The 14,628-nt window shown below is 39.4% G+C and overlaps 1 protein-coding gene across 2 annotated transcripts in view; it reads left to right on the forward strand.

Annotated features, from left to right (window-relative positions):
* SLIT3 (slit guidance ligand 3) overlaps positions 1-14,628 on the forward strand; it is a 793,796-nt gene that overhangs the window by 617,373 nt on the left and 161,795 nt on the right. For both annotated transcript variants that reach the window (XM_005295705.5, XM_065554865.1), the window contains 2 exons: positions 8,745-8,908; positions 11,831-11,963. In XM_005295705.5, the coding sequence (XP_005295762.1) occupies positions 8,745-8,908; positions 11,831-11,963 (297 nt within the window). The remainder of the gene's footprint in view (positions 1-8,744; positions 8,909-11,830; positions 11,964-14,628) is intronic.

Consider the following 14,628-nt stretch of genomic DNA (forward strand, 5'->3'; position numbering starts at 1 on the left):
TCATCAAGAGTTGCTTAGATTACTGTGATGTGTGAATGTATGTTCTCCATACCAGAAACTATATGACGGGTGAAATTCACCCCTGAGCAGAGAGACTGCTCAAAGCAGTTGCGTCACTTGAGACCTGTATGTGGCAGTGAAGTGCCAAGAGGCCATGTACTGTCTGTAAATCGAGGTTAATTTCACCCTGAGAAAACTTAACTGTGTAACGTTAGGTCAGGCAATGCCAGAGTTGGGTTGCCTTATGCTTTCCCCAACTATGTAATTCCTAAAATGCCCAAGAGGGGAACTTCCTCCTGTGCACCTTATTCTTGATCCTGCAAGCTGATCTGCATGGGTGTACCTCCACACTCATGTGGAGCCTCTTTAACTTCAGTGCGCTCCAGAGGGGACCAAAGGGTCCCTGAGCTTGGATCACCTTGCAGAAATTGAAGCATGTCCTCAGCCCGAGTTCCCTTTCAGCACACTTTGCTCAGCCCCACCATATCCTGCCTAATGTGTAGGGAAAACTTAAAACCCTTCCTCAACCCATTACTTTTCTCGAGACACTAGTTTACCCACAGAAGCTGACAAATCATAGAATGATAGAAATGTAGAGATGGAGAAGGAACCTCGAAGTCATGAAGTCCAGCCCCCTGCTCTGTGGCAGGACCAAGTAAACCTAGACCAGCCCTGAGAGGGGTTTGTCCAACTTGTTTTTTAAACGCATCCAATGATGGGGACTCCACGACCTCCCTTGGAAGCCTGTTCCAGAGCTTAACCACCCTTATAGTTAGAAAGTTTTTCCTAATATCTAACCTAAATCTTCCTTGCTGCAGATTAAGCCCATTACTTCTTGTCTTATCTTCAGTGGAAAAGGAGAACAATTAATCACTGTCCTCTTTATTACAGCCCTTAACATATTGGAAGACCGTTACCAGGTTGCTTCTCAGTTTTCTTTTCTGAAGACTAAACTTGCCCAGTATTTTCAGCCTTTCCTGATAGGTCAGGTTTTCTAAACCTTTTATCATTTTTGTTCTCTCCTCTGGATTCTTTCCAGTGTGTCCACATCTTTCTTAAATTGTGGTGTCCAGAGCTGGATACACGACTCCAGCTGGGGCCTCACCAGTGCCAAGTAAAGCAGGACAGTTACCTCCTGTGTCTTACATACAACACTCCTGTTAATACACCTGAGAATCGTATTCGCTTTCTCTGCAGCTATGTCCCATTGATGACTCATATTCAGTTTGTGGTCCTCTATAACCCCAGATCCTTTTCAGAAGCACTACCACCTAGCCAGTTATTCCCTATTTTGTAGTTGTGCATTTAATTTTTTCTTCCTAAGTGAAATACTTTGCACTTGTCTTTAATTGATTTTATCTTCTTGAATTCAGACAAATTCTCCAATTTGTAAGGTCATTTTGAATTTTAAACCTGTCCTCTAAGGTGCTTGCTACTCCTCCCAACTTGGTGCCATCTGCAAATTTTATAAGCATATTCTTTATTCCATTATCCAAGTCATTAATGAAAATATTGAATAGTACCAAACCCAGGATTGACCCCTGCAGAACCCCACTAGATATACCCTCACAATTTGACAGCAAATCAAGATAACCTCTCTTTGAGAATGATCTTTCAACGAGTTGTGCATGCACCTTGTAGTAATTTCATCTTTCCCTAGTTTACTTATGAGAGTATAAAGCAGATGTGCTGGTCTTCAGCTCTAGGAGCCTCCTAATTCATAAATAAAAGGTCAAAACAGAGAAAACATAAAATGTAGAAGCTTACACAACCTTCCCCCATGCAAATATACTTTGAACATACAACATCTGATTCTTTTTAAAAAGACACTTCTCCTCCTGAAGGGCTTATTGTCGTGCTGTTTTTCAACTTTCTACCATAGCCATTCCAGGTTTAAAAAAAAGTCAAGAATCTTTCTATGATAGGAGTAGGCATTTAGTCTCCATGTGGATAAAATTGGCTAACCCATTTTTGCTCCAGCTTCTACGTTTTAAATAATATAATATAATATAATATAATATAATATAATATAATATAATATAATATAATATAATATAAAAACTTGTCCTTTTGGTGGAGACCAAGTATGAAACATTTCATCCTCAAATGGGCAAAATTCAGCTGAAAACAGGGCGCTAGCACAGATACTATTATGCAGTCTTAACTGTTGCAATCCCTGCCCTTCTGTCATAATTAACTGGATTGTATTGTAATAATAATTATACTGTCATTGTGCTTACAGTGTGTCAAGGCTGTATCCCCACTTTGAACTTTAGGGTACAAATGTAGGGGCCTGCATGAAAACTTTTAAGCTTAACTACCAGCTTAGCCCTGGTCCGCTGCCACCATTTTCAATGGATTCCCCCCCCGGGAAGCCTTGAAAAACCTTCACCAATTCCCTGGTGAATACAGATCCAAACCCCTTGGATCTAAAACAAGGAGAAATTAACCATTCCCCTCTTTCCTCCCACCAACTCCTGGTGAATACAGATCCAACCCCCTTGGATCTAAAACAAGGAGAAATTAACCATTCCCCTCCTTCCTCCCACCAACTCCTGGTGAATCAAGATCCAAACCCCTTGGATCTTAAAACAAGGAAAAATCAATCAGGTTCTTAAAAAGAAGGTTTTTAATTAAAGAAAAAGGTAAAAATTATCTCTGTAAAATCAGTATGGAAATTAACCTTACAGGGTAATCAAACTTAAAGAGCTTAGAGGACTCCCCTCTAGTCTTAGGTTCAAAGTACAGCAAACAAAGATAAACACTTTAGTAAAAGGTACATTTACAAGTTGAGAAAACAAAGGAAAACTAAGACGCCTTGCCTGGCTATTTACTTACAAGTTTGAAATAGGAGAGAGTTGTTTAGAAAGATGTGGAAACCTGGATTGATGTCTGGTCCCTCTCAGTCCCCAGAGCGAACACCAAACCCAAACAAAGAACACAAACAAAAGCCTTCCCCGCCTCAAGATTTGAAAGTATCTTGTCCCCTTATTGGTCCTTTAGGTCAGATGCCAGCCAGGTTACCTGAGCTTCTTAACTCTTTACAGGGAAAAGGATTTTGGAGTCTCTGGCCAGGAGGGATTTTATAGTACTGTACACAGGGCAGCTGTTACCCTTCCCTTTATAGTTATGACACAGTGTATCAGATGTGCCATATAGTCATGCCCAATATGTTCTGGCAATACCAGCACATGAAAAATATTGTGTTAAGGACTCACTCTGAGTCCTTGTCACTGAATTGGTCTTAAAGTTAGGCTTTTTAAAATCTGTTTGGCTGCAAGACAGTGTCCCCAAAAAAACAGGAAACCCTACTGTGGAAAACCACCAAGAGACGAGTTTAAGATGTTGAGAAATGTGTATAAGATACTGAAGGGTAAATAGTACTATATCAGAAAAGTCCACACTAGGGGTATTATCCCTTCTGGTAAGCTCTTTTTATTTTACTGTTCATCCAACTTTGATTGTTAAACAGTTATTCTGAAGTCATGAACCTCATTTTTTGTTTGATTTAGCTTTATTCCTCTCCATTTCTTTAAGGAGCACCCTTAAGAATGATGGCTGTTTTTCTCATGATACAGAATAAACAACCCCTGAGCCCAACACTGTGGCATTTAATTTCAGAAAGGGGAACTATGCAAAAATGAGGCGGTTAGTTAAACAGAAATTAAAAGGTACAGTGACTACAGTGAAATCCCTGCAAGCTGAATGGACAATTTTCAAAGATACCGTAATAGAGGCCCAATTTAAATGTATACCCCGAATTAAAAAACAAAGTAAAAGAACTAAAAGAGAGCCACTGTGGCTTAACAACCATGTAAAAGAAGCAGTGAGAGATAAAAAGGCATCTTTAAAAAAGTGGAAGTCAAATCCTAGTGAGGTAAATAGAAAGGAGCATAAACACTGCCAAATGAAGTGTAAAAATTCAATAAGGAAAGCCAAAAAGCAGTTTGAAGAGCAGGTAGCCAAAAACTCAAAAGGTAATAACAAAATGTTTTTTAAATACATCAGAAGCAGGAACCCTGCTGAACAACCAGTGGGGCCCCTGGACAATCGAGATACAAAAGGAGCACTTAAAGACGATAAAGTCATTGCGAAGAAACTAAATGAATTCTTTGCTTCAGTCTTCACAGCTGAGCATGTTAGGGAGACTCCCAAACCTGAGACGTCCTTTGTAGGTGACAAATCTGAGGATTTTTCACAGATTGAAGTGTCATTAGAGGAGGTTTTGGAATTAATTGATAAACTTAACAGTAACAAGTCACCGGGACCAGATGGCATTCACCCAAGAGTTCTGAAAGAACTCAAATGTGAAATTGCGGAACTATTAACTATGGTTTGTAACCTGTCCTTTAAATCAGCTTCTGTACCCAATGACTGGAAGATAGCTAATGTAACGCCAATATTAAAAAAGGGCTCTAGAGGTGTTCCCGGCAATTACAGACCAGTAAGTCTAACGTCAGTACCAGGCAAATTAGTTGAAACAATAGTATAGAATAAAATTGTCGCACACATATAAGAACATAAATTGTTGGGCAAAAGTCTACATGGTTTCTGTAAAGGGAAATCATGTCTTACTAATATATTAGAGTTCCTTGAAGGGGTCAACAAACATGTGGACAAGGGGGATCCAGTGGACATAGTGTACTTAGGTTTCCAGAAAGCCTTTGACATGGGATAAGAGGGAAGATCCTTTCATGGATTGAGAGCTGGTTAAAAGACAGGAAACAAAGGGTAGGAATAAATGGTAAATTTTCAGAATGGAGAGGGGTAACTAGTGTTCCCCAAGGGTCAGTCCTAGGACCAATCCTATTCGATTTATTCATAAATGATCTGGAGAAAGGGGTAAACAATGAGGTGGCAAAGTTTGCAGATGATACTAAACTGCTCAAGATAGTTAAGACCAAAGCAGACTGTGAAGAACTTCAAAAAGATCTCACAAAAGTAAGTGATTGGGCAACAAAATGACAAATGAAATTTAATGTGGATAAATGTAAAGTAATGCACATTGGAAAAAATAACCCCAACTATATACATACAATATGATGGCTAATTTAGCTACAACTAATCAGGAAAGAGATCTTGGAGTCATCTTGGATAGTTCTCTGAAGACGTCCACGCAGTGTGCAGCGACAGTCAAAAAAGCAAACAGGATGTTAGGAATCATTAAAAAAAGGATAGAGAATAAGACGGAGAATATCTTATTGACCTTATATAAATCAATGGTACGCGCACATCTTAAATACTGTGTACAGATGTGGTCTCCTCATCTCATAAAAGATATACTGTCATTAGAAAAGGGCAACTAAAATGATTAGGGGTTTGGAACAGGTCCCATGTGAGAAGAAATTAAAGAGGCTAGGACTTTTCAGCTTGGAAAAGAGGAGACTAAGGGGGGATATGATAGAGGTATATAAAATCATGAGTGGTGTGGAGAAAGTGACTAAGGAAAAGTTATTTACTTGTTCACATAATATGAGAACTAGGGGCCACAAAGTGTAATTAATGGGCAGCAGGTTTAAAACAAATAAAAGGGAAGTTCTTCTTCACACAGTGCACAGTCAACCTGTGGAACTGCTTGCCTGTGGAGGTTGTGAAGGCTAGGACTATAAAAGGGTTTAAAAGAGAACTAAATAAATTCATGGAGGTTAAGTCCATTAATGGCTATTAGCCAGGATGGGTAAGGAATGGTGTCCCTAGCCTCTGTTTGTCAGAGGGTGGAGATGGATGGCAGGAGAGAGATCACTTGATCATTGCCTATTAGGTTCACTCCCTGTGGGACACCTGGCATTGGTCACTGTCAGTAGACAGGATACTGGGCTGGATGGACCTTTGGTCTGACCTAGCATGACCATTCTTATGTTCTTATGGATCATAATGGAGGTCTGAGAAACTGAACTGGATGTGAATTTAAAAACAGCTGTTAAATTTCAACAATATACATGAGTAGACTCAATGATCCCTTAAGACCCAGTTCATGCCACCCATACTAGCAGAACCTTACTACACAAGTAGTTCTGTTGGAAAGTGCTTGTGTACTAAGATACCGCTCCACATTAATAAAAATGACAGATTCAGAGCCTTATAATTGAGTTACAGTATTTTTTCCATGTAGCAAAACTCTATGCTAAAGAGATCTTTGTCGTGGATTCAGAGAGTTAAAGGTGTATATAGTATGAATCCTGAAATGTGAATAAAGAGTAAGGTTGCTTTTTTATTTTTTCTCTATTTGACCTTTTATTTCTTGATTAGAAAGGCATAGAGCCAGAAATCAGTACAGCTTCATGAGTATGACAGTGAAGATGGTCCCGTTTGTGAGAAATGGTGTTTAATAAGTTAGAACCTGGCCCTAGGAGAGGTCAGAAAACCTGGGTTCTCTTCCCTGATCATCTGCTGAATCCCTGGGACCCAGGGTTATTCCAATAACCGTTCTTTGACGTAGTTTATTCATCGGTAAAGTGGAGACAGTAATCACCTTCATAAGAGGGTTTGGATTAAACTCGTATTTATGAAGCTCTTGGAGATGCCAAGAATAAAGATGCTGTAGATGTGTGAAATATTCTTTAAGTTCAATTTAGCCTTTTCTTCAAGAAACTCATTCTATACACACATAATCTGCTCCAAATTGTGGAGTGTTTTGTTCTTTGGATTTATGTGTGAACATGACTCAAGTCTCTTACGGGCAATATAGCAAATGGTCTGTGAAGCACTGGCTGCCCTGGCTTTGGAGGTTTAAACATTTGGCTCATGGAAACATTGTTTGTGCCAAAGTAAGTCCATTTTGAAAATGTACAGGACATCCTGTCTGTGGTCCTATTATGGATGAAAGAAAATGGAAAACAATTTAGTATGAAAATAACTAGAAATACATTGATGCTTTCAGTGCCTGTTTTCACCTGAGAAAAGATGTTTGCTTATGACTTTTTGACTCTGAAAGCTGCTCCTTTCCTCTTCATTTTGAGTCCTCTTTAGTGACAATGAAGTGGTTAGTGGAGTCATAGTGGAGACAAAGAAAGTTGGGGGTTTTTGGTAGTTGAACCACATTGTGCTGAGTTCCCTTCTGCCTTTTTTACTCTAACTATAAATTTCAATAGTCTGTGGTAGGCCGACTTGTAATTACACACCCATTGCTCTGGGTTATTGCTAGCATTGGGGTGTTTTTTTACTAAAAATATTAGCCAATTTTCTAAGAGTGGCTGTAAACCATATTGTGGGTATGTGTGTTGGCCCAAAACTATATAGTCTGGGAAGTGGTATGATTATTCATTTTCCTCACAGATCACTCAGATGTTTTATATAAGATTCCATAGCAATCTGAAGGACCATTGACTGGATGAAACCTTGATATAGCTTTATTTGACTGGGACATCAGATTTTTAAGAGCATGTAGGATATCAAACGCCTCCAAGGTCTCCATGTCACTGTTTCCAGCTAAATCCACACACTTGCTGCATGGACAAGAGATGCTGCAGTCACTGGGTCTTAAAATTCCTGCTGTCTTGCTGGAGATCTCCTGCCCAACAGAGGAATTGCATTGATTTTTTTCTCTGGCAGAGAATGTATTCACTCACAAATTATCGTGTTTCACAGGGGGCCCTGAGGATTCCCTAGCTTTCATTTTGGGCCCCTCATTTGACATTTTGGGGGATAGTGGTAAGCCCATGTTCATTCTCCTTCCTTGGGAATGTCTTTCAAAATCTTGAAGCCACTGCTGCTTTTCATACATCAGATGGAACATCACCCTCTTCTCGGCTGTTGAGTTAAAACAACACAAACACAAACTGCAGACATTTCGACTTATTAGCTGTAGTCTCAGGTAGCATTTATCTTCTTTCAAGACTCTCTCAGTTCTTTTTCCGATTATCCTAGAACTAGGCTGATGACTATGTTATGTATAACACCAACTTACATGTAGCAGCTTTCATCCAAAGGATCCAGAAATCTTTAAGAAATATTTTAAGAACTAACAACTACAGTTCTGTCTACAGTGACTTCAGCAATGGTATTAGAGAGTCAGATGTGTTTTAAAAGACAGCTGTTACCCACAGTTCCTCAGGAATCTTGCTTGGCAGCATGATTGTTGATATTTGGAGTACATAGGGATTTCTTTTTCTAAAAACTGTTAGCCCAAACTGTGATATACACTTACCCCTCTTAGGCAGTCCATCCAATGGTCTCTTATCATGAATTGTTACAATGCTAGCATAGCCGCATGCTATGCTACAACAGTTGGACTGCATTTGAAAGATATTTCAGAAGCAGTTACAAGATAGGGTGTGTATCTCACAATAGCTGTGAGGCAGGTAAGTATGGTACTATCACAGCCTTTTCTAGATGGGTAAACTCACTCACATCAAGGGCTTATCTATACACAAAGGCTGTGATAAAATGGTACATACCTTTTTTCTCCAGTGTGGCCACAGTTATGCCAGTATAAATGTGCTTATACCAATATAGTTTATTTCCTTACGGGAAAGGGAATAAGTTATATCAATGTAATACCGATATAACTGCATCCTCACTAGGAATTGTATCAGTATAAAACACACACCCCTTACAGACAGTTATACTGGTACAAAATTTCTGTGTAGAACAAGCCTAAGTGAATTGGCCAGGCTCTCACTGAAAATAAGGGGCAGAGCCTTGAGTGGAATCCTTGAGTTCTGAATATATGGGCTTTCGCTAGTCACTTAATGTCTGTAGTAGCTGACCATGTTCAATGTGTTTTTGTTTTGATTCCCTTTCAGTAATTTGCTGTCTAATCCCTTTAATTGTAATTGCCACCTGGCATGGCTGGGGAAATGGCTCAGAAAAAGGAGAATTGTCAGTGGAAATCCACGTTGCCAGAAACCCTCTTTCTTAAAGGAGATTCCGATTCAAGATGTGGCCATACAGGACTTCACCTGTGATGGTAAGAAAACTTGATGGGACTTGGTATTTCACTACCAGACTGGTATCTCTGCTGTTTTTTCTACCTAATCAACACCACGATATCATGATGAAAAGAGCTTAATTAAATTTACAGTAGAACCTCTGAGTTATGAACACCTCGGGAATGGAGGTTGTTCATAACTCTGAACTGTTCGTAACCCTGAACAAAACATTTCGATGGTTCTTTCAAAAGTTTACAACTGAACATTGACTTAATACAGCTTTGAAACTTTACTATGCAGAAGAAAAATGCAGCTTCCCTTTATTTTTTTAGTAGTTTATATTTAGCACAGTACTGTACTGTATTTACTTTTTTTTAATGTCTCTGCTGCTGCCTGATTGCATACTTTTGGTTCCAAATGAGGTGTGGGGTTGACTGATCAGTTCATAACTCTGGTGTTCATCACTCTGAGGTTCTACTGTAGTCATGAGGGAGAGAACTGTCTCTAATCAAATGTCATTGTTCTATATCATCTGGGAATTGTTTTTTTATTGGCGATGGCACCTTAGTAGATTCCCATGTTCTGGGCCCCCTCCCTCCAAGCCTAGATAGAAGTATGAGTTCTTCCTTGTGCAATCAGCTGAGACTGGTTTCTCTGGATTCTTTCAGGATACACCTTTTTTTCACCCTTGAATCCAAATGCATTCAGCTCCTTGCCAGGGAGTTTGACGAACAAAGCAATCTTCCTTGAGAATAATGCCAGTGCAGTTACTGACTTTTCCTCCCATTCCCTTAGCCCCATTCCCACTGTCCTCAGAGGTTTTCTTGGAGAACCGACTAGATCTTGGGGCTATGAAGTCTTAGCAGAAATATAATGGGAATATAGGAATATTAGAGATTTAGAAATCAATCAGAAAGATTCAGTGAAGTGTAATGAATGGCTGTGGCCATTTAGGAGTAAACTCTGACCCTTCCTCCTCTGCTACGGAGGGCCCCAGGTGTTGGTGCTGCTGTTATTGTTTGTATCATTGTAACTGCTAGGAGCCTTGGGCTAGGTCTACACTACCCGCCTGAATCGGCGGGTAGAAATCGATCTCTCGGGGATCGAATTATCGCGTCTCGTCGGGACGCGACAATCGATCCCCGAATCGAAGCTTTTACTCCACCAGCGGAGGTGGGAGTAAGCGCCATTGACGGGGAGCCGCGGAGGTCGATTTTGCTGCCATCCTCACAGCGGGGTAAGTCGGCTCCGATAGGTCGAATTCAGCTACGCTATTCGCGTAGCTGAATTTGCGTATCTTAAATCGACCCCCCCCCCCTGTAGTGAAGACCTGCCCTTGGACATGAAACAGGACCCCATCATGCTAGGCACTGTACGAACACAGAACTAAATGACGGTCTGTGATCCAAGGGACTTTGCAGAAATGCTTCAGTTCTGCTCTGTGTGGGGACAGTACCTGAGGAGGTTTGTGCTCCCTGTGCCTCTACGTCCACGTGAAGCAAGATTTGGGGACAGTAGTGCAGGGTGAAAGTGGAGTAACCTAATGCACATTCATCTCCTTTGGGTTCAGTGGGACTACCCAAGTGCATAAAGTTGCTCTTGGACTTAAGCATTTGCAGGATCAGCAAGTAATGAGTGAGTCTGGTAAACAATAGGGGAAGTGAGCAGGGGAGAACAGGAGTTACAGTAAAAGATCATGTGGCTATTTAGTTAAGTTACATGCATGTCTTGGTGGCATAGGTTGTTTTGTAATGATGGGATTATTTTCCCATTCCCCTTTCTTCTTTTTCCCTCCATCATTTTTAATGCAAACCATTCCTTTTTGGACATGCACACTCATGAGTGAAAGTTGCTAGGATTGCTTTTCAGACCTCTAGCAGGGCTTCCAGTCTTGTTTAAACCTGAAGGCTCAAGCATACACCTGGCAGACCCATGAAGGAAGGAAAATCATCTCTGCCTCAATTAGTCTTTGTATAAGTCTTAAAGAAATGAAAATATCTAATGGAAACATGGTCATATGGTTTAACTTTACTATTTCAATGTTCAATACATTCAGTCTGTTTACATTCATAAACATGTATATACTTCCTATCATGATCATCTAGAGTATGTTTCACTAAATGTTTCCTTCCATATGCATCTTGATACTACAGTTTGTATTTTCCTAATGTTTTGTGAAGCGTGTTGTTTTGGGGGAAAATCCATGGTTTAATGTTCTTAACTTCAAAGACTTGGTTTCTTCCATGCAAATCCTGTTGTTCTGCAATTATGAGATTTAATCTGTTGTTTGTGGAAGTTTGAATCCACGTTAGGAGTATTAGATATTTTTATGCATGAACAGATGCATTGCCAGCAATTCTGAGAGTATAGTTTGGTTTGTTTTTTGCCTAGTTATCCTTGTCAACAATGAGGCTTTTCAAATAAAGTGATAAATGACGTGCCATGCCAACATTAAAAGTCGATGCTTAACACTGAAAGATTTACATCATGAGGAAATAAAGCTAGATAGTTATTTTTAAAAAAAGATTCCTTGTAATCTTATGTCAAGATAAGATTAAGGCTGATGGTCTGGTAAAATTTTCTGTTTCAGCTAACACAGGGTGCGGGTGTTGGGGTGACAGGGAGAGGCTATTTAATGGGTGAAGATTTGTAGAATTTCAAAAAGCTGGCTAACTATTTTATAAAATTTTGTTTTCTTTTCCTTTTAAAACAATTGCCACCATTTTTCAGAACAGTTTTGCACCCTGATGCCAGTGATCCAGTATGTGATGTTGGGGCGAAACTAAATATTAGGGGCTAATTGACAACCCAACTGTTGTAGACTTATGGATGTCCCTATTTTGTATTAGATGCGAGCAATTACCTCTGAAGCGAGCCCTCCTGGCCTGCATGGTTGATTTCCTTCCCAAATATCAGGATCCTCTCATGCTCGCTCTCTCTCTCTCTCTCTCTCTCTGCAGGTAATGATGAAAGCAGCTGTCTGCTCTCTCCTCGTTGTCCTGATCAATGTACTTGTGTGGACTCAGTAGTGCGCTGCAGTAACAAAGGGCTGCGCATCCTGCCCAAAGGCATTCCCAAGGATGTGACTGAGCTGTAAGTTACATTTTATGTTACTCATTTCACAAGAAAAGGGCACTAGGTACTGTGCCAGTTGAGGTCCATGGAAGTTTGCCCTTGACATCAGTGAATGAATCATTGTACTTTGATATTTTCCTTATATTTTTTGATTGTTGTGGCCTCTTTCTTGTGCCTGAGTAGGTTGTAACTGCCTGTGTTACTCTGCACACGGGAGATTTTAAACTGTATGCAAGCCATGTATTAGTTTCTATTCGTTCTATATGTGGGGAACAAATGAATAAATCAATACTGTATAATATATAGTGCATTTTTAGCAGCTTGAGTTCACAATAGACAGTTTGAAAGAGCTATGGAAAATATATTTCCTACATACGCATCTGTGCGCTAATTATACTACTTCATGGCATTTTTCAAAAAAAAACAGCAGGGAAAACAAACAGTGGATTCTTTTCTTTTCTCTTCTCATGAAATGTCTAAAATAACAGAGGTAATTAGATTAAATTGTATAGTGAATGTGCATGAGTTGAGGGAGCCATTCTAGCTTTCTTCATTTGCTATGAATTTACATTGTTTTTTGGTTCTGTCCATGGAAAGAAAACGTAATACTGGAGGAACTGAATGGCTTGAAGGGTTGGTAGTAGGAATATAAAGCTTTTCACCTCTAGGTCACACATTGAAATCTAGCCCAGCTGCGTAGTTACTGGAAGTTGTTACCAGCTAATGACTGTTTATATATGAAAGTAGTTGGTTACTGTATGATGAGAGTATATGAAGTTAGTCAGTCCATTTCCTACTGAACCATATCTGATTTATGCTAATTAGCACTATTATTGGTAGACACAAGAGAGACCAGGAATATAACAGGCATTACAGTTTCACTCTTCAGGTTATCTCCTCCTGTTCAGTGGAGGGAATTTTGCACTGCTGCTGCACATACTGTATTTGTGTAGACTTTTTTCTCAAACACTATGTGGCACCTTCCATAGATGTCTTTTGGGGAGGATTAAGCAACAGCAAACTACGGCCACATTACTTCTGAAACAGAATGTCCACACAAAGGTTTAATGCACTTTAATTATGCACATTAACTTCACAGCTTTAGTTGAATAATCTTAACTTTTGTGAGAGTGCCAGTGTAGAGAAATCCATAGTGAGTGTGTGTCGTGTGATGTCTGCTGTAAAATATAGCTCCAGGGTGTTTTGCATAGATGCACACACTACTGGAAAAACCAATTACTACTTAAAATGCTCAAGATTGTTTTTTAGTTATTAAAGAAAATTTTTGCTGAATGAAGTATAATTCTGCTCTGAAAAGTTACTCTAATTGGAGAAGTGAAAGAGTACACGTTTAACGTGTTTCAATGATTTCTGGTCAGATTTGCTCAGTTCATGGTGGTAATAATATGGTTTCATCTGAAAGTCAAGTCCATTCTTATCCTTCTAATGTGTCATCACCAATAGTAAAGCTGCTGCAGACTAGATTCTGCCCTCATCATGCTGGAGCTCCACAACTTCCCTCAGGCATGATTTGTAGTCAATGGGGAATTACAGGTATTACTTCAGTTCCATATAACTGTGCAACACTGATGTTTTTATGGTCAGGATTCTTATGAGTGTAATAATATTTTATATGCTATAAACCAGTGACATGAGTTAACGTCATTCCTATTGTGACAGTAATATCACAAATTCCTGCAGTTTGCTATATTCTTTAGTCATTGTTTCCAAATGAAAGTAGCAATCTGTGATATTACAAGTACAGCTGCATGGAACTGAACAGTCTAATCTACTTGAATTTGCAACGTTCTAGTTTGGATTTGTGTTTTAAATCCAAAAACTTAGCAATGGAACTAACTCCAAACCATACCTCTTTTTGCGTGCTTTGGAAGTAAAACCCTGAATCAGTCTCAGCTGATTTTGCCACTGATTTTGTCACTAAAAACAAAGCCAGGCAAATTTCCCTTGACACCAATTCCTGAAGCAAAAGGTGTGTGATCTTTTGATTCAAAGCATGACAGGTCTGAAATGAAAAGAATATAATCAAGCTCACAAGTTTCCTCTTTGCTTCCAGGTCCACGTCCAGATGTTGGTTATGTTCTAGAAAGCCTTGTATCATCTAGGACCTACTTATCTGTCAGAATTCCAAAAGTTTTAGATTTAAAAGCTTTTTAAAACTGTATTTCAGGGATAAAAGCTACCTGAAGATTTTCGTTTTCTATTAGCAATCATAGATTCTTCTGTGCCTCCCACCATGTCCCTGCTATATATTGAGGACAGTTAAAGTTTAACAGATTTTTTAAACTACTAAGTTTTGATTTCCATAGCTCAGACATTTCTAAACTGTCTGTATTTCTCTAATAGCATCAACTACTGCTTTAAACCACCACGTATTCAATACCTGCTCTGGCAGAAACAGGAGCACCCCAGCAGGTTTAATAGGACTATGAAACAAATGTCTTCCAGTCTCTGTTTCTATAGCAAGATAGTAGATTTGGAAGAAAGAACTAGAACCCAGGAGAGTCTCCAGCAGATTTCAGTAACTTGCAGGAAAACTAGATTTTAGAGTTAACCCTTGAAGGTGATGTTTTTACCTCTCATCAAAGCATTGCTATGTGACATAAGCATGTATCAGAGCCATTCGCTGGTCTATATTCAACACATCACAGGATACATCCTGAGT

Source organism: Chrysemys picta, chromosome 8 (assembly GCF_011386835.1).
Source record: "Chrysemys picta bellii isolate R12L10 chromosome 8, ASM1138683v2, whole genome shotgun sequence".
Classification (NCBI taxonomy): Eukaryota; Metazoa; Chordata; order Testudines; family Emydidae; genus Chrysemys; species Chrysemys picta.